Below are 24239 nucleotides of genomic sequence, written 5' to 3' on the forward strand. Positions count from 1 at the left end.
AAAGAAAATATAGCATTATTCTTTACTATATTGCAAAACAGAGTTCTACAGTTCCTCATGTACGTTTTACTCTGAGAATACGAGGGTCTTTTCTTATACTGTTTTTGGCCACAAGTTGTGCAGTGGATGTCAGGAAGCCAGGGCCCTAGGAGGCCAGCTCTGCAGGAAGCTCTGAAAGGCCCTGGACAAGTCCTATAACCACTCCTGCCTTAGCCGTTGGAAGAAATTCTTCTCACTTGTCCCCTGCAGCCCTGTGGTTTTTTGATTTAAAGACAGACTGTCTACATGGAGTGTGAATGTTTGTCTTTCATTCTTTTATCAAGCAATTGTCATACTTGATTTTCTGTGACTGGACAGATGCCTGATGGATGCCTTAGTCTTCCTCCGGGGCACTTTTCACCAGTTAATTCTCACTAGGCATTTTATGAAAGTGCTAAATATCACTGCAGCAATGCAGACACTACCTAGAGGAGGAATGAAACAATGTGACACTACCTCTTTGTGCAATAATACACTTTTATTTTCCTTTTACCTTTGCAGTCATCTTTGAGTAATAATTGTTGTGTAAACAATAGAATGGAATGAAATTACATTAAATTGTATGCAAATGGCTCTAGAACACCTTAACAATTATGACAAGGCAATTATAAATAACTTTTTTTTCCTTAGTAATATATATTTGCTTTTTAAAGTACATTAAAGAGCTGCCATGTCTAGGGTTAGCTAGGAAAGAGCAAATGCTACCACCTGGGAGCCACCTCCCTGAAAGTTTAGACTCCAATTTTGAAAATCCTAAGGTTTACTATTCCATAATGTATAGTCAAGCAGAGGGCTATCGGGGTTGAAAGTATTTATTCTTGAAACTTAACAGCGTTTTACCTTTTAGTCATTGCACAAAACCCTTTCTATTATTTTTCACTCCATCTGGGTATTCTGCAGAATTTCAAGTAAAACACGGATTCTGGTATTTTCAAGTTTATCATCACCTTTGGAACGACAGATCCTATCAATCACTTCAGGAGATGTCAAATCAGAGGTGGGTACATAATTAGCAATCTAATAGAATGGTCACGGTTTATAGAGCATCCTAAACGTTCCAGTGAAGCAAAACTTACATATGCCACTTTATGTAGAGGAAATTTTAGATCTGAGACTATATTCCAGAGTAAAGCAGCCTCAGGCACATTCTTAATGTGAAAGTTTTTTTGTTTTTTTGTTTTTGCAAGGCACCTCCCTCTCCCAAGAGACAATCAATCAATCAGCTTGTGGACTGGTTTTCAGGCAAACCAAAAGAGTAAGCCTCCTAGTTCCTAATTCAGTCAGTCATTTCAAAAATCACAAGTTATAAATACTCCAAAGATAGACCTGAAACTTTTTGTTTAAATAACAAGAGAGTAACTGCAAGAAGCATATATAATCAAAAACGTTTTTTCTTTCTTATAGCTAAGGTGTGTAATGCATAAATATATGAAAAATAAAATTCACAGTCAGTTTTAAAACTAGAATTCAAGTTCGGCTAATAAATCTTAATTTTATATTAACTTCTAAATACAACAGAAGAGGCAGTATTGTCAGATGTACAATAAAGTATTATAACAGAAAGGAAGGACAACAATGAGAGAAGAAATAGGCTTCTGATTGATAGAAAAAAATTCCTTTTGTTGCCAATAAATAGGACCACCTGAGTGTGTTTCAGATTCTTTTCACGTAAGGGAGATCCGAATTGATTGCTGAGGATATTAAATAGCTTTTGGAAAAATGAGCAACAGTCGTGCAGCTGTGGTGTTTGCTTGTTCTCATACTGTGGGTTGCTAGAGAATAAAGCAGAACTCAGTGTTGTTAAGTTTAAAAAAATTCTTTTTTTATCCCGTTATGTTGAAGCCGGCCTCTTCACAATCCTCTGATTTTTGCTAGGGGGTGGGAGGAAGTGGCAGGGGAGGGAAAGGTTGGGGGGAGGGCACAGCGAGGGGGAGGCATGGCAGATCAGGGTGACATCAAGGGACAGACATCAGCTGACACTCAACTGAGCAAACCCAATCAGCTTCACTTCGTCGGGAATCTCCGACCCATCACAGCCAGAAGCCTGAAAAGGGAAAAAGAAATGCTCAGTGCTGGTTGGTTGCTACTGGTTTTTTACAGACTTGTTCGTGTGACGGCGGATCCCAGCACCGTCTTCATGGGGCCAGGTGTCGCATCTCTTCCAGGAGACATCCTAAGAATCACTTTCTTCAGTGACTACTGGGTGCTAACTAACTACCCTGAGGAATCTGGGCGTCCAGAACAGAAGGGATTTGTTACCCGTGAAACCACCACCACTGGAACCACCGATGAACCACAGCACTGCCCGGAAGGTACATACACAATCTCAACAACTAAGTAAAACGCTTTTAAATATGCTTTACTTTTAAAAGAATATTATGAAAGTGAGCAGAAGAGATCTAACAGGTCACACTCAAGGGTAATTTGGTTTTTATCAAAATCACTTTCTTTGTCAAACTGGCCAAAAAAAAAAAGTGGTCACCAAGTAGTGGAACGGCTCATGACAGACAACTGTTGTTTAAATGTGCGTAATTTTTACACGGAAAGGTAACATAACAGTTATTTTTTCCATAAGCAACGTATAATAATCTAGGACATATTTATTACCAAGTTATAGCATGCCAAATACTTTATCATTGCAAAAATCCAAAGAAACTGCAAATAAGCCATTGCCCATCAAAGCTTTCACTGGCCCTAATTCACAACTTAATCTCCTCTTTTTGACCTCCCTCTCCTACACACGCACACAGAGTACTCAGATCACCATTCTAAGTTGCCTCTTCACTCTATAGTACACAAATCACAACTGGACATTATGTAAGTACTACGAGTGGGGTGAAGAAAGTTTGAATGCCTGGGAATGGGCAATTAATTACCAAAGGGCCATACAAACCTTTTCTTGGCCTAATGCCTGCTAAATTATTGTCAAAACAATTAGTTTCCCAGGGTACGAAGCCGTTTCCAAAATCATCACAGTGAAGCTGCTTAGCATTGCTCCAAAACACCGTAGAGAAACCAGCCCTTTGCCAACCCCAGCATTTTGCTTTAAAATAAGCAGCTAATTAGAATTAAAATAAGCAGCTAATTAGAACATACAACTTGAATATTTTAAAATAATTATCCTTAAAATAACACTCCATGTGAGCAGTTATGCTTAATAAGAAATCCATAGCCTAAAGAGTAGGAATATTAACAATTAAATAATATACTTTGTGTCTGTCTAAGATGTCTCTAGTTTCACTTGACAGATAAGATATTCGGTAAAATACAATTTCCATTGTTGGCATTGCCAGGGGCAGAAAGGTCAGAAGTGCTTCTTTCCTTATCTCTGTGAACAAAGCAGTCATACTGATACTGCAATGCTTACCACCCCACCAATTTTCTCCTTCTACTACCTGTGTTTCTATCTATCTATCTATCTATCTATTTATTTATTTATTTATGGCTGTGTTGGGTCTTCGTTTCTGTGCGAGGGCTTTCTCTAGTTGCGGCAAGTGGGGGCCACTCTTCATCGCGGTGCGCGGGCCTCTCATTATCGCGGCCTCTCTTGTGGAGCACAGGCTCCAGACGCGCAGGCTCAGCAATTGTGGCTCACGGGCCTAGTCGCTCCGCGGCATGTGGGATCTTCCCAGACCAGGGCTCGAACCCGTGTCCCCTGCATTGGCAGGCAGATTCTCAACCACTGCGCCACCAGGGAAGCCCTACCTGTGTTTCTTGATCTATCATCTTCCTAAACCTTCCCTTCTCTCCTTGTCGCTATTGCTAACAACGTCATTTGCTCAGCCCACTGATGTGGGCAGAGACAATCTGTGTAGACAACTGACAAATATCTGAGGTCAAGCTATTGCTGCTGCCGTTGACAAAGAGGTCAGACTAGCAAGTGTGAAGCACGTCAGTGCATTTGAAAGCTACATCAGAAATTTGTCAATGTGAATAGCAGGAGGTTAAAATGGCTAGAAATAAAAACATTAAAATCCTTTCAGTGAAGAGTAATAGAAGTGAGAATTTATCATGAGAATGTGTAGTCAAACCAGTGATTACGTGGGTACACGGCATAGGGGGCCCATGTCCCATCCTATGTTCTGTTTGTTTCCTGGCAAAGAGGCACAGGCCAGGGGGTTTGGCTTTGCTTCAAGGCACTCAGCCCTCCCTCCTCCAACTATCTTGCTAGCTCTCTCTTAAGGCCAAGTCCTTGCCTCTTTGCGGCTTGCAAAATGCTCATGAGGGCAACATGCAAATGATACTAAAATCTAGAGAAAAGTGACCAGAAACCCTTAATGCAGCAGTTCTCAAACTTTATCAAGAACTCCAAACAGTTATGTCTCTGTGGGTTACATTTATTGTACCGACTTAGAGATGTTAAAAAAATTATTTTTATAAACAAATGGGACAGAACCAAACTTACAAGCTTTTGCACAGCAAAGGAAACCATAAACAAAACGAAAAGACAATCTACAGAATGGGAGAAAATATTTGCAAGCAAACAAACAATGCCACCGACAAGGGCTTAATTTCCAAAATATACAAACAGCTCATACAACTCAACAACAAAGAAACAAACAACCCAATCAAAAAATGGGCAGAAGACCTAAACAGACATTTCTCCAAAGAAGACATACAGATGGCCAACAGGCACACGAAAAGATGCTCAATTGCTAATTATTAGAGAAATGCAAATCAAAACTACAATGAGGCACCACCTCACACCAGTCAGAATGGCCATCGTTAAAAAGTCTAAAAATAACAAATGCTGGAGAGGGTGGGGAGAAAAGGGAACCCTCCCACACTGTTGGTGGGAATGTAAGTTGGTGCAGCCACTATGGAGGTTCCTCAGAAAACTAAAACTAGATTTACCATATGATCCAGCAGTCTCACTCCTGGGCATATATCCAGACGAAACGAATCCAAAAAACATACATGCACCCCTATGTTCATAGCACTATTCACAACAGCCAAGACATGGAAACAACCTAAATGGAACCTAAATGTCCATGGACAGAATGGATAAAGAAGATGTGGTACATATATACAATGAAATACTGACTCAGCCATAAAAAAGAATGACATAATGCCATTTGCAGCAACATGGATGGACCTAGAGATTATCGTACTAAGTGAAGTAAATCAGAAGGAGAAAGACAAATACATATGATATCATTTACATGGAATCTAAAATATGACACAAATGAACCTATCTGCAAAACGGAAACAAACCCATGGACATGGAGAACAGACTTATGGTTGCCAAGGGGGAGGGGATTGGGGGAAGGATGGAGTGGGAGGCTGAGGTTAAAGTTATTATAGATATAAATGGAGAAACAACAAGGTCCTACCGTATAGCACAGGGAACTATTTAGTATCCTATGATAAACCATAATGGAAAAAGAATATTAAAAAAAAATGAATATATCACTTTGCTGTATAGCAGAAATTAACACAAAATTGGAAATCAACTATATTTCAATAAAAAATATTTTTAGTAAAGTACTAAATATATTTTAAAACATAAAACATGTTTATGTAGGTTATATGGTACTGACCGTCTTAGAAAATAGTTATTTATTTCTAAAGTATTCATTTACTGATTCATTAAACATTATAGAAATAAACCCACTGCGTGCTAATAAATAAAATCTTCATGCAAAATATATAACCATAGTTTCCCAAAACAGAAATTTAAGAAGAGTGGCACTACTTTTTCCATTTTTGCAAATCTTTAATGTTTTGCTTAATAGAAGATGGCTGGATTCTTACACCTGCATCTGCATTCACTCTATTGCTCTGTTTTCCTTAAAGTAAATAAAGAAAATCCAGTCTTTCACAAATAGGTAGTTTTGGAAAAGGGAAGAGTATCTTAATAGCCTTTCCAGATAATTGTGGATATCATTTGTTACTATGCTGAAACTTGCCAAGTGGTATTTTCTTTTTTCTTTTTTTTTTCAGATTCAGGTTCCTTTTTATTCAGGAGCACGTCTTTTCATAATGCCAATGGTGAGCATTGTCAAGATCCATTCATTCATCATCAGGGGCTGCAAAATGATGATATTCTATCAATCATTCCTTCCTTATTTGCTAGCTGAATGCTTCTACAAAAAGAACCTTCTCCTCATCAACTATTTGGTTGCCCTTAATGGCAGTGTCCATATACTCCAGTTGCTGAGGCCTCCATGGACCACGAGCCGTGCAGACAGTCGCCGTCATTACATCGCGGAGGTGGGAGGGGGGAGAGAGGTTCGCTGCTGCTTCAAGGCCCGGGCCCAGCCAGTGGGTGGCCGTCGAGAGGGCTCTAGGGGACACAGAGTCTCTGTCCCCGGGTCCCTCAGCTCCCCTGCTGGCCCCGAGGCGGGAGGACCTGGAGGGCCCAGGGAAGAAGGCCCGATCTTCCTCTCAACTGCACTCTCTGCCATGAGGACCACTGCGAGGCTGACTGCCAAGTGGTATTTTCTTAAAGCTTAGTTGCAATGTAGAATGTGAAACCATCGCATTCAACTTTTCATAACTCTGTTATAGTAAACAGTGGTCTATTTTACCTTTGAATGGATCTGTTACCTGCGTATGATGTTTTAGCATCACTGAGCTATGCAAACCTTCCAAATGTTGACATCTTAAACAATATCAACAAATCATATTTATTAATATTACCCATCACCAATCTCATCAGAAATGCCTTTAAGTACTGGGGGTCGGGTGGGGGGTGTTTCTGTCAAGCTTACCATGCCAGATACAAGTTTTCTAAAATCCTGTTTTTGCTTGAAATCTGAAATTTCTTATTGATTGACAACAAATATTGTCAGTTGTTTTCCTTGAAGTGTCAGGCTTACTTGGTTCATTTTGAAAAACAAGTCTGCCAAATCCCTAGTCTGAGTAGCCAATGTTTGTCAGTTGTTCTTCCAAGTAAAAGTGATACTCCATGGAAAAAAATATGGCTAGTTGGGCTCACAACTCAAACAAATCAGCAGTGCTCTTCCTGGAGACAACCATCATGCTTCAGTACTGAAGAAATGCTTCCCATCTCATCACACAGCATACTAAAAAGATGTGTTCTCAAGTGGGGACTTGAGCCAGTTCCACTTATTTCTTAAAATTTTATTTATTTACTGAGCGATGGAATGAGTGCTTTGAAGATGATGGCTACTACTACGGCTTGATGTTCCTGCCTTGATTTGTGCCAACATCAGTGGCTTTAACCACAATGGCTTTTACACCAATGTCAACACAATGGAAAAGGCCAAGTAACACCTCAGTATTGTTATGAGAAGTTTTGACATTCAGGATCCCTTAAAATGGTTTCAAGGAATCCCAGAAGTTCAGTACCCTCACTTTGAGAACTCCGCTTCAAAGGAAAATGTATCCGTTATCAGGACTGTAGCATGATAGTGTAACACCACTGCTCTCACTCAAGTGTCTGTCTGTACTGATTCCTGAAAGACCCCACTTCCCCATCCCTCCTGACACACCAGCAGGTGTGGCCCACATCCTGCGGAGGAGTTGAAGATGCGGTTGTCCAGCATCGATCATAAGGGTTCCCTCCACCGCCAGCCTGGGTGTGCTTTGGTAAGGATTCCTCACCACCTGGGGAGTTTCTGACCTCCTCAGGTGATTCAAAGGTTCAGCAGAGTTTGAGAACCTCTGTTCTACCCTGGTGCTCCACAAAGTGTGAACCTCCCTTTCCTTTAGAACGGGGGTTCCCAAACTTCAGCATCAGAATCACGTGGAGAGCGTGTTAACACATGGATTCCTGTGCCCCGACATTCTGATTCCTTAGGCCTGGGATGGGGCCCCAGAATTCACATTTTTATCAAGTTTCCAGGTGAAGCTGACACTGTCCATCTGGGGACCACACTTGCAGAACCACTGTTTCAGACTGAACAGGAGACAGCTGCTACATGGACCTCCTTGAACTGACAGTTTCAGTAGGGGGAGTAAGTTAATACTCTCAGCTAGTTTTTATATCATTTCAGTCCTGGCTTTACCTGTACTTTGGGGAATGTTGCCTTAGTTGTGCAGCCTCGAGAAATAAGGCTCTTTAGTCATTAATTACCAATGCTTATAAAATTGCTGTCTGCTGCTCACCATCAGTAATTATTAGAGAAATGCAAATCAAAACTATAATACAATGAGGTAACACCTCACACCAGTCAGAATGGCCATCATTAAAAAGTCTACAAATAACATGCTGGAGAGGGTGTGGAGAAAAGGGAACCCTCTTGCACTGCTGGTGGGAATGTAAGTTGGTACAGCCACTATGGAGAACAGTATGGGGATCCTCAGAAAACTAAAAACAGAGCTACCATACGATCCAGCAACCCCACTCCTGGGCACATATCTGGACAAAACTCTAATCCAAAAAGATACATGCACCCCTATGTTCATAGCAGCACTATTCACAATAGCCAAGACATGGTAACAACCTAAATATTCATTGACAGATGAATGGATAAAGAAGATGTGGTACATACATACAATGGAATACTACTCAGCCATAAAAAAGAATGAAATAATGCCATTTGCAGCAACATGGATGCAACTAGAGATGATCATAATAAGTGAAGTAAGTCAGAAAGAGAAAGACAAATACCATATGATATCACTTATATGTGGAATCTAAAATATGACACAAATGAACCTACCTACAAAACAGACACAGAATCACGGACATAGAGAATAGTCTGGTGGTTGCCAACGGGGAAGGGGTTGGGGGAGGGATGGAGTGGGAGGTTAGGGTTAGCATATGTGAGCTTTTATATATAGAATGGATAAACAACAATGTCCTACTCTAATAGCACAGGGAACTATATTCAATATCCTATGATAAACCATAATGGAAAAGAATATTAAAAAAGAATGTATATATATATGTATAACTGAATCACTCTTCTGTACAGCAGACATTAACACAACATTGGAAATCAGCAATTTTTTAATTGAAGTATAGTTATCTGCAATATATGTGATTAAACTTCAGAAACTAAAATCTATACTGCTCATGTAAATGTGTACCAACTGGATGTTAATTACATGTGCAGTTGACCCTTGAACAATGCAGGGGTTGAGGGTTCCAACCCTCCAAGCAGTCGAAAATCCAAATGTAACTTATATTTGGCCCTCCTTAAACATGGTTCCTCTGTATCTGCGAATTCAACTAACCACAGGTTGTGAGTACTGTGGTAGGTGTTTACTGAAAAAAATTCGTGTCTAACTGGATTTGTGCAGTTCAAACCCATGCTGTTCAAGGGTCAACTGTACTTACAATTTGTGTTCTTTCTTCAAGGACAAATTAAATATTTTATATTTTCACTAACACCATTTCAAAAATTCCACATTGAAAGCAGCAAGACTTACCCACTTTACAAAACTGCAAGGTAGCAAATTAAAAAATGACTTAAAAAACATTTATGAAGACTTGCCTTGAGGCTTACGACAATAAAACCATACTGATATGTCAAACTCAAAGCACATACTACTTGAGCTGAAATGCCCCCTATGCCTGAACCACTTTGTTGAAAGTGGTAAGGTTTACTGATCTCCCGGCTCCCAGCCATGTCAACAACGGAAATCATACTTCACTTATTATCTTATCTGTCAAAGGAAGCTAAAGATCTCATTGGGTGGAGAAAAACAAGTACATGTACTTCTTTAAATAACCAATATCCTTGCCCCTCAGGCCATTGTCCTTCTTATATAAGCAGATATACAAGATAAGAGACACCTTTTTAAGCCTGAGCCAAATATTTCTAAATTGCGGTGGGAGCTGGGAGAGGAAAGAGATTGGAGAAGGAGTCATCTACAAATGGAATGCTTCCCAGCCTTGGCTAAACACTGGAATCACCAGGGGCGCCTTCCAAGTTCCCACAGCCCAGGCTGCACGAAGGACAATTAAATTAGGCTATGTGGAACAGGACCCAGGCATTCGTAATTTTTTAAAGTGTCCCCACCATTCCTTGAGTGAAACCATTGTGCAGCCAGGTGAAGAACCACAGTACTAACTACTACTCTTTAGATAATTTTCAGGCCCCTTCCATTCTCCTTTAGAAAGCAAAGAAAGTGCTGAGATTAAAATGATAAACAGCTGAGAGATGAAAGAACTATGCGCAGTAGCAGCTTAGGAGGAAAAATGCTTCTGAAACACTTTGATCTTTTAGTCTTCAATAAAATAACCAAATTGGATCTCTGTGGTTTTACCAGGATGTTAGTGTCCTACAGAAGATTAAGCCAAGGAGCAGTTCAAATGAGCTCTGTCAAATGGGTCTCAAACTGGCTGGCAACTGACAACCACAAAGAAACCCTCTCAGGTTTTAACTAGGGATGGATGGAGAGTTAACTGACAGAAACAGAAGGTCACTCCTGAGTTTGGCTTTATTTAACATCTTGAACTATCTCTGGGGGAAAAGCCATCAATTTCCATTTACTGGGAATGCCACACATTACAATACATTCTCAAGCTATAAGGGGAAAGAAAAACCTGCACGGCTTCTCCTGCAGGTCTCCTGCGCCAGACAGGCCAACATTACTCACTCTGCTTAAGGTACAGAGGAGATCTGGTCTCAACCAGTGTAAGTGTGTCCAGTCATCCAAAAGGTGAATCCACAAACAGAAACCTGTAAAACCATAAGGCTGCAAGGTCCCGCCTGTAAGACTGAATAGTTGTTGAGCACTGGGCCGTGGTGCTGGATCAGGGTTGAATTCCCAGCTTCTGCACTGCTTGATCCTGGGCACGTTAACCTCACAGAGCCTCTGATTCCCAAGACATAAAATGGACCCAGTGACATCACCATCTTGGAGGATTCGTGAGGACTAAATTGACTGAGATGAAGTATGTAAAACACCTCATGCAATGCCCTGCAAATGGTGGATGCCCATGAAACAGTAGTGATTCTTGTTATTTCTGCAGGCAAGGCCAAGGCATTTTGAGAGAAATTTTCCTAAATGAGGTTTGTGTCCTGATGTATTTTATTAATTATGATCAAGTCCCTACTACGTGCAGGGAATCCAACAGAAGTCCCTGCCCGCTTGGAGCCTCTAGACTTATTAGAGACACAAATAAGATTCTACACAATTTCAATATAATATCACCTTTCGGGGAGGGAATACAGGAGGAGCACCGAGGCCAAGATCGGATGCCAGAAAAAGCTTGTTGGAGAAGTGAAATTAAAGCAGAAAACTGGAACGTGTCTAGGTGTTGGTGACACAGAGAGCAGGCCTGGAGAAGTTGGGAGAGAAGGGTATTTTAGGGAAGAGTACATACAAAGGGTCAGCTGATGAAAATAGGAGGAGAGAGGACTAGGGGAAAAAGTGAATGGGGGGGGGCTTCCCTGGTGGCGCAGTGGTTGAGAATCCGCCTGCCAATGCAGGGGACACGGGTTCGAGCCCTGGTCTGGGAAGATCCCACATGCTGCGGAGCGACTAGGCCCGTGAGCCACAACTACTGAGCCTGCGCGTCTGGAGCCTGTGCTCCGCAACAAGAGAGGCCACGATAGTGAGAGGCCCGTGCACCGCGATGAAGAGTGGCCCCCACTTGCCATAACTAGAGAAAGCCTTCGCACAGAAACGAAGACCCAACACAGCCAAAAATAAATAAATTAATTAATTAAAAAAAAAATAAAGTCATACACCAGGAATGTTCCCCAAAGGAGGGGGAAAAAAAAAAAGTGAATGGGGGGATAAAGAAAGGTGGAGCAGGACCTAAAAGGAAGTCTGATCAGGGAGGACTTCCTTTAGCCATGATCAGGGTTTGAGTTTCAGAAGAGGACAGTGGAGAGCCAGTCGAGTATTTGGGGCACTTTGGAATTAAGGAAGAATTATGCGGGCTAGAGCCCCAGCGTGGTAAACAGAGCTGGAGGCTGGCAAGTTGTAGGCAGGAAGCTCAGTTTCGGAAGATAAGAGGATCCCACTAGGGGGCTGAGAATGGGGATGAGGAAGAGAGGGAATCCAGGGAACTAGTTTCACAGGGACAGTATAGTTTATCTAGGGACAGTATAGTGTGTGTTTTTACAAAACCTTCAGTATTATGGAAGGCCTGGTGTTGCTACTCCTATTTTATAGGTAGGCGAGTTTAAAGACAATGGGAATAAGCCAGCGTAGAAGTTTTAATCTCTTATCTCTAGGTTTACATGTTCAAAATTTGGAAAATGTTCAGGAGGTGGTAGGTTGTAACTTCTTTTTTTGCAGTATAAAAAAAATGAAGAAACATTACTACTGGCTTGAAATGCAGACACGAGGTGCCATCTTTCTCATCCATATATCCTCATATAAATGAAACATGTTTATGAAGATGCAGGTGAATTAGAAACATAATAGAGGTGACAGAGGAGTCCCAAGCTAGAAGATGAATTTTCCAATTTGTTAATTTCTCACTCTTTGTCTGACTAAAATGTTCTTTTGTTATCAAAACAAAATGATTTTCTTCAGCTAAATTCTTTCTGTGAAAATCTCTGTGTTTTTCTTTTATCACTCAGCCTGGCCATCTGAATTTAGATGAGCAAGACCCAGAAAGTTAATTAGCACCAGGTTAACATTTACTGTAACGAATCATTTAGCATTTTTTGGCCATGCACATTTTCCATTAAATTTTCACAAGAAATAAAGAAGACAGACCATCAACGTATGTTGTGTAAAACAAAGTGTTGGTCATCTAGATCTTAAATTGCTTGCAGCATTCCAGACTGGCCCTTGATAAGATTAATTCATAATTTAAAAATGAGTCATTTAACATCCTGCTTGCAAAAACTTTCAGGAAAATCGTCACTTTCGACTACTTGGACTTCTCTCCATTTCTGGCCATGATCACAATCTCTTAGTTTCACAAGGACCCCAGAATGTTCAGTATCTGTATCTCTGTGGCTACCCTAGTTCTTACATTTAAAATCTGCTAGTGCAGAAAAACTGCTGGAATATCTACTCTCCACAAGAATCTGTTACTGTGATTTGAAATGTGGAGTTAAAATGTTATGTCTTTGCTCACTAGCCTTCAGAGGGCTGTTCTACAATCGCTTCCAATTACTTAAACCATTTCTACAACAATCGGCCTCAATTTTTAAACGTTAGAACCACTTGGCTTTTGCTTCAGGAAAGCTTTATTAAGAGTGCTGCTTCGAACTCAGTTTAATTTTGTCTTTATGGTCAAGTTGCCATACAAACTGGAAGCAAAAGGGTACAGACTTCAAGACTTCTCAAATGGCTACTCTTATTAAAGATGTGATGGTAAAAGAACAAGCTATGCTCATGGAAGAGGAACTTTCCAGTCATGATCAGAAAATGTTCCCAAGCCATAAAAAAGAACAAAATAATGCCATTTGCAGCAACATGGATGGACCTAGAGATTGTCATACTGAGTGATGTAAGTCATACAGAGAAAGACAAATATCATATGATACTGCTTATATGTGGAATCCAAAAAAAAAAAAGGGTACAAATGAACTTATTTACAAAACAGTGTCACAGATGTAGAAAACAAACTTATGGTTATCCGGGGGGAAAGGGAAGGGAGGGATAAATTGGGAGATTGGGATTGACATATACACACTACTATATATAAAATAGATAACTGATAAGGACCTACTGTATAGCACAGGGAACTCTACTCAATAATCTGCCATGACCTATACGGGGAAAGAATCTAAAAAAAAAGTAGATATATGTATACGTATAACTGATTCACTTTGCTGTATACCTGAAACTAACACAACACTGTAGATCAACTATATTCCAATTAAAAAACAAAACAAAACAAAAAACACCACAAAATCTTCCCAAATGTTGACCAGGCAAATGACGAATGCAAAAACGGATCCCCACCCCCCAGAACCAACAGCAGAATTACGGAACAGGTTACTAAATGATATTATTATTCCTTGTTGGCACAGCATGGTGAAATATTTACCTTCGTTCCATAACTTTCCACTTACCAACTTAAATGTCAATGTTTTTAAAGCTTTGGGATCATCTACAATCTTCTGTAAATTAGCAGCCACTGTAAAATACAAACATGGAGAAAAAGCATCCAAATTATTTCCAATAACTGGATTTTCACATCAATGATTCAGAAAATCTGACTAATGATGCAATAACCTGCAAAATCATTTCTTTCACAGACATTACAAAGTCCATATAAATGACCAAACTACTCTCATAAAGACGTTTTCTACCACAACCTACATCTTCAGCACATCTGAATTAATCACTATACACTGACCCCACGTTTTCTACAATAAAATGAGAAATTACTGTCTAGTGGAAAGTAGAAATGATAGTAGCCCCCAGTGTTTCCGCCACCTGGTTTTTCTCAACACTCATTATTAAGAGATCTATTAGCCAGGAGAGGGCAGTACAAAACAAAGAGGAGGGGTATCGCAATGACCCATTTCTCTGGAAATAATAGGTCAGCATTTTGAACTCCTGTCCCTATAAATTCACTCAATTCTCTGCACCCATTTTTATCAAAGCAACAAAATATAGTGGATAACCTCTACGACTCAGGCATGTGTCTTAGTGCTTTCAGAGCACGATGATCTGTCACAGCAGTGAAGTGCCACCTTGAGCAACACCGAAATTGGCTGAACAGGGTCAAGCACTAGAGGCTGTCCGTTTGGAGCTCAATCGTGCAGATATGTTTTTAGTATTGGCCAGATCCATCAGAGACCCATCCTGCTCTCTGTGGTGCCATGACGTATTTGATGCTCTCAAAGAGAAGTCAGCCTTTCTTGCTTAGGGTCCTGTTTATGACAGAATCCTCAACAGGTGATGCTGATGGAAATTTAACACCTTCCTCTTTCCATGTCCAAACCTGAACGTCAGGTAAGTACTATTGGTCAAAGAAAGAAAAGTTACTATTGAAGAAATTAGGAGAGAGGGGCTCTTCATCATTTTTATTTTTCATGAGGAAAATCCCCTGCTGCTTCAGTAATTAGGCATCTGAAAAGTTATCTGAATATTTTAAGGAAAAAAAAAACAATTTAAGAGAAAATAGTAAACATATAAATATTTTGAGAAAAGTGTTTCAAGTAGGAAGTTTGTAAGTAGAAAGAAATCTGTGCAAATTTTATTTTTCTCTAAGGTTGACTGAAAACAACCTAGACACAAGAATTTTCGGCAGATTAGTTTCATTTAATCCATCTGCTGTGGAGGGAAAAAATTATATATTCAATATGGCCTGTTTCTCTTTTTTAAAATTTTTAAAATTTATTTTATTTATTTATTTTTGGCTGTGTTGGGTCTTCATTGCTGCACGCGGGCTTTCTCTAGTTGCAGCCAGCGGGGGCTACTCTTCACTGCAGTGCGCGAGCTTCTCATTGCAGTGTCTTCTCTTGTTGCAGAGCACGGGTTCTAGGTGCGCGGGCTTCAGTAGTTGTGGCACATGGGCTCAGTAGCTGTGGCACACGGGCTTAGTTGCTCTGAAGCAATGTGGGATCTTCCCAGACCAGGGCTCAAACCCGTGTCCCCTGCATTGGCAGGCAGACTCTTAGCCACTGTGCCACCAGGGAAGCTCTGGCCTGTTTCTCTTCATAAACCACAATTACAAGCACCATTTTATCTTCATCTGTTGCCCTCTTAATACTTCCAATCTGAGTAACAGACAAAGTTTCATTTTTGTTAACACCCGTCTCCCCCACTTATCTTTTTCTCTCCCTTGTTTTTGCCCACACAACAAACTTACACATATCATGTACAGATCCTGGGCCACCAACCTCAATGTTCTTTCGACCTCCTCCACAGTTTCCTGAACTTACCTCAGATACTAAAATCATTTAGTAATCTACACAAGAAACATTGGCTCATGGAGTGAAAAGCTCTGCTGTAAAATTCTGCCCACTAAAGCCAGTACTGATGGTGTCAGGGCATTCTGACCATATGCAAATTGCAGCAACTGAGCTGAGTCACCCTGTTCTTAAAGCATAAAAGTGTTCTAATAGTTCCTTGGATTTGGGCTGCTTTCACGAGTGGCTGTAAAGTCTTCACATGAATTTCAGTCCTTTCATTAGAGTCTCCCTGTAAATGTGGATGATTTACTGCCTTGTTCTGGGTCATCTATTTCCAGTCTGCTCTCTAATGTTCCACCCAAAGCAGAGCTGCGTCCTACACTAATTCACAACCCTCTCTCTAGTGGACACGCATCTGCGGTAGGGCCAATTTCCAAGGAACATGGCTACAAGCAAGTTGTAGCCTGGAGAGCAACAATGACCTGCTGGCATCTTAAACAATCATCCCAGAAACCACGTCCCCAACTGTGAACCCTACACCTCGGGGGACATTAGAAATTCAAATTCCGTCTTCAGCTCAAAGCAAAAATAGCAAAACTGGCCACTTACCTGATTACTCATCCCAGGTGCTAGGCTTATTTTCAATTTCGTTGATTCTAATTTGTTATAAAGTGCTACAAAATACCTTCATTTAACTGACACCACATAAAATTCAGGGTGATGCTAATTTCTCTTCTAGTAGCAATGCTCATTAAAAAAGATGGGTGTCACTGTTTCCTGCCTTCTCCTGACTGCACCTGGATTTCTAAAATAAAAACGCTCCTTACCTGGAACGTGAACTGAGAAGGAAGGGCTGGGTTAGGGCTGGCTGTTACTTTAGAGCCCCTCAAGTATATGCTGATAACTTCATGTTTTAAGATACCCTAGTTTCCAAAAAAAAAAAATACGGGGCTTCTGAACCCTGCTTACTCAGTGGCCATCAACTCATTTCTGATCCCTCCTGGCTCTCCCAAATAAAACTCATTCCCCTAGTTTCTGATGCAGACTCTGTGTTATTCCTTGAACTTGTCCCTTCCGTCCTCCACAGCCCACTGTCTTTGGTCTCGGTGCTTTCTCTGTCTCTTGACCACACAGGACACAGATGATACTCACTAAGGCCCCAGGGATTGTGGCCCTCTTGCCCTACCACTGGGACTACATGATACCTTTGTGTGAGCCGTCTATTTCTTGCTATTTTTGTGTCCCTGCATCACACTTCAGGCTTGAATCTCTGTCAGGGCTGGAAGTCTCTATTTGCTCTTTTGGATCACATTTGGCCTAATGTACTGTAAGTACTGCCCTTTATGAAGCTGTAATAATATCATTAACAACCACATGGAAAAAGATGCTAATGCTCAATACCCTCCTGGATCTAAACAGAGAAGGAAATGAGAGTCTCCCGGGGGTAATCTACCGGAGGCCAGGCAGCAGAGGTGACATTTCTCTGGCAAACTAAGTCAGGCATTCTCCAGACGCTGTTTTCTCTACAGTCTCCCTGTACTACTCGAATTCTGCACATTTTGACAGTTAGGAAAAGTAACATTTAGATAATGACTATTTACAGTTTGTGTTTGTATTCTGAGTGATTATTCAAAAGATACACTTTTCTCCCTACGTACCAGCATGTTTCACAACAATCTCATATAGTACTGATGTTCTCATGGAGGTGACTTAATTCGAGCTCTTCTCAAACAACAGCTTTGGGGAAAAGCACACCAAATGAACCCCAAGGCTGATGTATTCCCCTAGTAAGAAATTCTGAGATAAGACAAAAGCGTAGACTTGGATTACCTGACGACGGTAACGTCACAATGTGTTTTACTCAAAGACACACCCTGTAGGTTGCACTGGTGCAGAAAGGCAGCATGAAATTGCAAAGAAAGAGACATGGGTGCCAAAAGAGAATCCAAGCTCTAAGTAAGGAGAAAAGGAGAGGCTAGGACAGTGAGTTTCTTATGGATACCGCTATAACACTAATGCAAAATTATGGCTAATTAACAATTCAGTTTGGGGCAAAATAAAAGAGATTTGCCCTTTTATTTTCCCCTGATCTCTGGCGCTTATCTTCAGGAGATGCCGTGAAGCACGGTGTGCAAGAGCCTGAATTCTCCAGCCAGACTGCCTGTGTTCCAATCCTCCTGCTTAGTTAGAGCTGTGTGGCCCCGTGAACTTGGGCAAGTTTCCTTAGCCTCTTTGTGCTTGAAGTTATGCATCTGTAAAATGTGGATATTAATGGTGCCTACCTGATAGCGTTGTTTCGAGGATTAAGTCAATAACAAAGTTCTTAGAATAGTGTTTGATTTATAGCAAGTACATAATAAACATTAGCTTATTGCCTCTACCCTGGACAATTGTGAATCTTAACTGGTTTCCTTGCCTTCAGTCTAAACTTCTCAAGAGCCCTGTTTCTCACACCTGAGTTACCTGGAGAATTTAAGTCATAAATTGGAACGTGTTGCCTCCTTAGGTAATACTGTTTAACTGTTCCCATCAGCTCTGGGATAAAGCTCAAGTTTTTAATGTGGTCCAACAGACCCTCTATGGTCCAGCCTCACCTACCTCCCGGGGACCCCCATTCTCCTCTACACCTCTACCACTGTGTGCTGAAATTATCTGTTACAGATCTGATTTCGCCACTAAACTCTTTGATAACCCAGACAAAATCTTATCCACCTCTGCAAAAGGTTTACCTTTGACATATATGTGTGTGTGTGTGACATATATCCACATACACAGAAACTGACGATTTCTCACCACCTGCACTGCTACGACACAAGTATAGCCACCATCATCCTGTCGAGATTCGTACAATGACCTATTGTCTCCCTGCTCCCATCCCAGTCCCTCAAGTCTGGCCTCCACCCAGCAGTCAGATGAGCCTTCTAACATATAATAAGACCATGTGACTTCTCTTTTCAAAGCCCCCTGCCAGCTGTGCAGCTCAGAGTAAAAACCACAGTCTCTACAATGAGCAAGTCTCCTGGTCCATGTCTGACCTCATCCCTCACCATTCTTTCTGGCTGCCCCTGCTCCAGCCACAATAGCCTCTGTGCTGCTCCTTGAGTGTTCAAAGCAGGCTTCCACCCGAGACCCTCTGAACCTGCCATTCCCTCTGCCAGAAACGCTGCTTCTCCATGGCTCTCCCTTCCAAGTTGCTGCTCACATGTCTCTGGCTACCCTATCAACACCCCTCCACAGCTCCACTCTCTACTTCTTTACCCAGAATTTTTTTCATAGCACTTATCATCACCAGACATGCTATATATTTATGAATTTTTGGATATGGCTTTTCACTTACCACCTCACCCCCCCACGAGGCACATAAGCTCCGATGAGTCCAGGAACTTTGTCTGTGTGTTCACTGCTATGTTCCTAGTGCCTGACACATAGTGTCAATATAGAGGGCTCTAAGATTCTAAAAACCCCAGGTTAATATCCTTTTATAGAAGAATTATTCATATCTTAGAAGAAATTCTACAAATGTGTCTCCTAAAATAATCTAATTTATTTTCCCAAAGCAAATCAATTAACTCTTGGCTCATCTCAAATGAATCCTGAGTATCCTAGGCAATCATGACTCTGAAGACTGGCTATCAACAGGCACATGAAAAGATGCTTAATCACTAATTATTAGAGAAATGCAAATCAAAACTACATTGAGGTACCACCTCACACCAGTCAGGATGGCCATCATCAAAAAGTCTACAAATAACAAATCCTGGAAAGGGTATGGAGAAAAGAGAACCTTCCCACACTGTTGGTGGGAATGTAAGCTGGTGCAGCCACTATGGAAAACAGTATGGAGGGTCCTTGAAAAACTAAAAATAGAACTACCATATGATCCAGCAATCCCACTCCTGGGCACATATCTGGACAAAACTGTAATTCAGAAAGATACATGCACCCCTATGTTCATAGCAGCACTATTCACAAGAGCCAAGACATGGAAACAACCTAAATGTCCATTGACAGATGAATGGATACAGAAGATGTGGTACATATACACAACGGAATACTACTCAGCCATAAAAAAGAACAAAATAATGCCATCTGCAGCAACATGGATGGACCCAGAGATTGTCATACTGAGTGAAGTTAAGTCAGACACAGAAAGACAAATATATGATATCACTTATATGTGGAATCTAAAAAAAAAAGGGTACAAATGAACTTATTTACAAAACAGAAGTAGAGTCATGGATGTAGAAAACAAACTTATAGTTACCAGGGGATAAGGGGAGGGAGCGATAAACTGGGAGATTGGGACTGACATATGTACACTACTATATATAAAATAGATAACTAATAAGAACCTGCTGTATAGCACAGGGAACTCTACTCAATATTCTATAATGGCCTATATTGGAAAAGAATCTAAAAAGAGTGGATATATGTATAACTGATTCACTTTGCTGTAGACCTGAAACTAACACAACATTGTAAATCAACTATACGCCAATAAAAATCTAAAAAAAAAAAAAATAATGCCATTTGCAGCAACATGGATGGACTTAGAGACTGTCATACTAAGTAAGTCAGAATGAGAAAGACAAATACCATATGATATCACTTATATGTAGAATCTAAAATATGGCACAAATGAACCTATCTACAAAACAGAAACAGACTCACAGATATAGAAAACAGACTTGTGGTTGCCAAGGGATGGGGGGTGGAGTGGGAGAGAGATAGACTGGGAGTTTGGGATTAACAGATGCAAACTATTATATATAGAATGGATAAACAACAAGGTCCTACTGTATAGAACAGGGAACTATACTCAATATCCTGTGATAAACCATGATGGAAAAGAATATAAAACGAATGTGTGTGTGTGTGTGTGTGTGTTCCATATATATGTATATATATATACGTATATATATATACGTATATATATATGTATATATATATATATGTTTAACTGAATCACTTTGCTGTACAGCAAAAATTAACACAAGATTGTAAATCAACTATAATAAAGATTAGCCATCTTTTAAAACATTGAGATACAATCGACATATAATACTATATTAGCTTCAGGTGCACAAGGTATTATTTCGATGTATGTATATATTATGAAGTGATCGCCACAACAGGTCTAGTTAACATCCATCACCACATGCTGGGCCCTGGCTGTAGCCACGGTGAGTCCCCGTAAGCCCTCTGACAACTGTTTCTCAGTCCACTATAGTCTTGTGTGTCTTGTGGACACTAGCCTTTCAAAGCTCGATGGTCTGGGGGCTCATCTCTCAGGCGTGGGTCTTAAAAGTTGGGGTGCCAGGTGTGGGGTTCAAACCCTCTGCTCCTCAGGGAGAAGCTTGGAGTTGAGTCCCCTCCCAATGTGGGTCATGGCAAAATTGTGTCTCCACCCCTTCTACCCGTTTCAATGTGGATTTTTCTCATTTGCCTGATATGAAGCAGTCGCTCAGCTAATTTTGGGGTTTCTTTCAGAGGAAATTGTTCCACAGGTAGCTACAGATTCAGTGTGTCTGTGGGGAGGAGGTGAGTTCAGGATCCTCCTGTGTCAACATCTTGAACTGGAACCCAGGATTTATCTTGACCTATTTCTCTCATCTGTTACTTCTAATCCATCTGCAATTTCTGACAGTTTTGCCATTAATACAGATGTGCAACGGTTTACTTCTTCTCATCTCTGCTACCTCTACCCCATTTCATCTACAAGGAACCACCAAGATTGGCCGTTTTCCATTCATTTTTTTCAGAGAGGAGAGTCTAGGTCACTCGCCAGGTAAAACAGCCAGACTAGCACAGGGGGTCCCCAGACAAAGAAAATCTACAGTGGGTAGTAGAGGATGGACATGGTGAGTATCGCTGCGACCTCAAGACCAGCTGCCACAGTGGGCACTAAAAGTCACAGCACTAACCTTCCCTGTTACAGCTCTCCCCCAGGAAATGAGACCAAGCACTCCTGGAGGAACGATTCCCAGGTGGGTCCACGCGGTGCCAGGGCAGAACAGAGTGAATAGTATTTTGTGCTGTCCAGATCTTCTTGTTAGGAATGAGGCAACTGTCCTCCCATCTGCGGGGGTTATTGGCGGCTGATGACTCTTCACCCCTCTCTGGGAATTCCCTTTGCCAAAGAGTACGATCTCCCCCCGAGTCTTTGCCCTCTCCCCAAAGGCAGCCCGCATCAGTGACTGCCCACGAGAGCAGAAAGGCCCTGGTGCCTCAAGGCAGGACAATCGCAAGAGTCAGCTCAGATCCAAAGCTCCTCATGGGATTAGCGGAGGCTTTGGCTGTGGTTGAATCCTAGTTTTAATTCCTCCGTCTGCAAAATTCTACTTCCTTTACTCCCTCACAGATGTCAATCGTGAAAGCACTCCTCGAAAAACCACCTGCATGCAAACCTATGCCTCTGAGTCTTTTCCCGGGGAAACCTTAAGACTCCATCCACGGATAGACATGGTACAATCACCTTAGAAGGCGTTTTCATTAACGAAATTTTAAGACAGTACAAATGATAAATAAAATATTCAAGGAAAGGGGGGCAATCAGTGTGTCATACGACATTTTTCTTTGCATTTAGCTCAGAATTAGGATCCTGGATGATGAGAAAAAGCAGTAGTTAGAAGAGATTTTAGGAATGTTCCAGGTACTATAGGCAAGCAACCTTTGAGGTCAAAATTTTAAACAGAGTTGAGTATTAGTGTTACTTACATATAGCAGGAAGGGATTACAGGATATAAAAGAAACAGAAATACCTTTGCCATCCTCCTTAAGGTTTGGGCAAATTCCAGTTTATTACTATTATCTTGGCATAATGGGAAAGTCTGAAACAGTATGGAATAGCTCAAGTGGCTGGTATTGAATGTGTCCTCTAAAATATAATAATAAAATTGATATTTTTATCCTGAATTTCCTTTACTGTGCCTAAGGTAGAGTTTTATGAACTGGACAACAGCATGGTAATGAAAGTGTCCAATAAGCATTATGTTATTATTGTTCATTTTGAAAGCAATGAAATGCTATAATCAATGAAACTGCAGCCTCCTTCAGCTGGTGGAGGTAATGTACCAGTACGTTTATAGTTAACTGTGAAGAACGGCTAAACTTCACAGTCGTGCTTGCCAAGAACACCCAACATTCATCTGAGATGACGGTAAGAATTAATTTATTTGCTTTGGAAAAGAAAAGAGGATTATTGCTTAGGAGACACAGTTGTTGAGAAGTGCTTTAGTTCTTCCAAAAATAGGAAGAATTCGATAGGTGTCTTAGCCTGGGGTTTTTAGTCGTGGAACCCTCTAAATTGTAGGCAAAATTTTGTGACCACATTACTGGAGAAAGGGTGTTTAGCTTTTACCAGATTCTTATGGGGTCATGTCCTTTATAACCTTAATAATCACTGTTCCAAATGCTTACTACCATCTTTTCTTACACTAACGCAGGCAGCTTGGAGGTGGGGCCTTTTGTTTCTCTTTATAACAGCCTTGCTGAAGTATAACTGACACACAGTAAACTGCACATATTTAAAGAGTACAACGTGGTAAGTTTTGACACATGTATATGCCAGTAAAACTATCACCACAAGCAGGGTAATGAACATGTTCGTCACACTCCAAAACTTCCTCAGACCCTTTATAATTCTCCCCACCTTCCCCTCTTTTTATTCTCTCCAGGAAACCACTATTCTGTTTTCTGTCACGGTAAACGCGCTGTTTGCATTTTCTAAAATTTCATTCCATTGGAGTCATAGAGTATGTACTCATTTTGTCTGGCTTTTCTCACACATCATAATTATTTTGAAATCCGTCCATGTTGCAGTGGTATCAAAAATTCTTTCCTTTTCATTGCTAAGAAGTATTCCATTGTATGAGTATATGACAGTTTTTTTATGTATTCACCTCTTGATGAACATTAGGACTGTTTCCAGGGTTTGCTGTTACAAATAAAGCTGTCATCAACATTCAGATACAAGTCTTTGTAGAGACATACTTTCTCCTTTCACTTGGGCAGATACCTAGGAGTAGAAAGGCTAAATCATATGGTAGATATATGTTTAACTTTTAAAGAAATTGCCAAAATTTTGGGGAAGGTGATTGTGCCATTTCTGTATTCCCACCAGCAGTGTATGAGAGATCCAATTTCTTACCCACTTGTCAACACTTAGTATGATCAGTCATTTTAATTTTAGCCATTCTAATTAATGTGTAGTGAAATCTCACTGTAGTTTTAAATTGTACATATTTGGTGAAGTCGTTTTACAGCCACTTTCTGACAATGAAAGTATTTAGGGGTTCCACAAATACAAGTGTGGCTTTTCTGGGTCAAGTCGAAGGCTTTTTCTAAAAAGAATCAAAAGCCTTTGTTGAGGAACCATAGGCATTTCTTCATCTGAGAGGTAAGATATGCAGAATGTCTATCAGATCTTCTTCTAGATCATCCAGTAAATGAATAAAAAGCATTTATACAGGTATCAGACAGAGTGCAAGCAGCACCAGCCCACAT

General features: G+C 40.7%; 1 protein-coding gene across 1 annotated transcript in view; it reads right to left on the minus strand.

Moving 5' to 3' along the window:
* Positions 1 to 520: 520 nt before the first annotated feature.
* Positions 521 to 24239, minus strand: part of STK39 (serine/threonine kinase 39) — a 301651-nt gene continuing 277932 nt past the window's right edge. The window contains 2 exon segments of the mRNA XM_036858821.1: positions 521 to 2083; positions 13944 to 14008. Coding sequence (XP_036714716.1) covers positions 2009 to 2083; positions 13944 to 14008 — 140 coding nt within the window. The 3' untranslated portion in view covers positions 521 to 2008.

The sequence above is a fragment of the Balaenoptera musculus genome, chromosome 7 (assembly GCF_009873245.2).
Source record: "Balaenoptera musculus isolate JJ_BM4_2016_0621 chromosome 7, mBalMus1.pri.v3, whole genome shotgun sequence".
Lineage (NCBI taxonomy): Eukaryota > Metazoa > Chordata > Mammalia > Artiodactyla > Balaenopteridae > Balaenoptera > Balaenoptera musculus.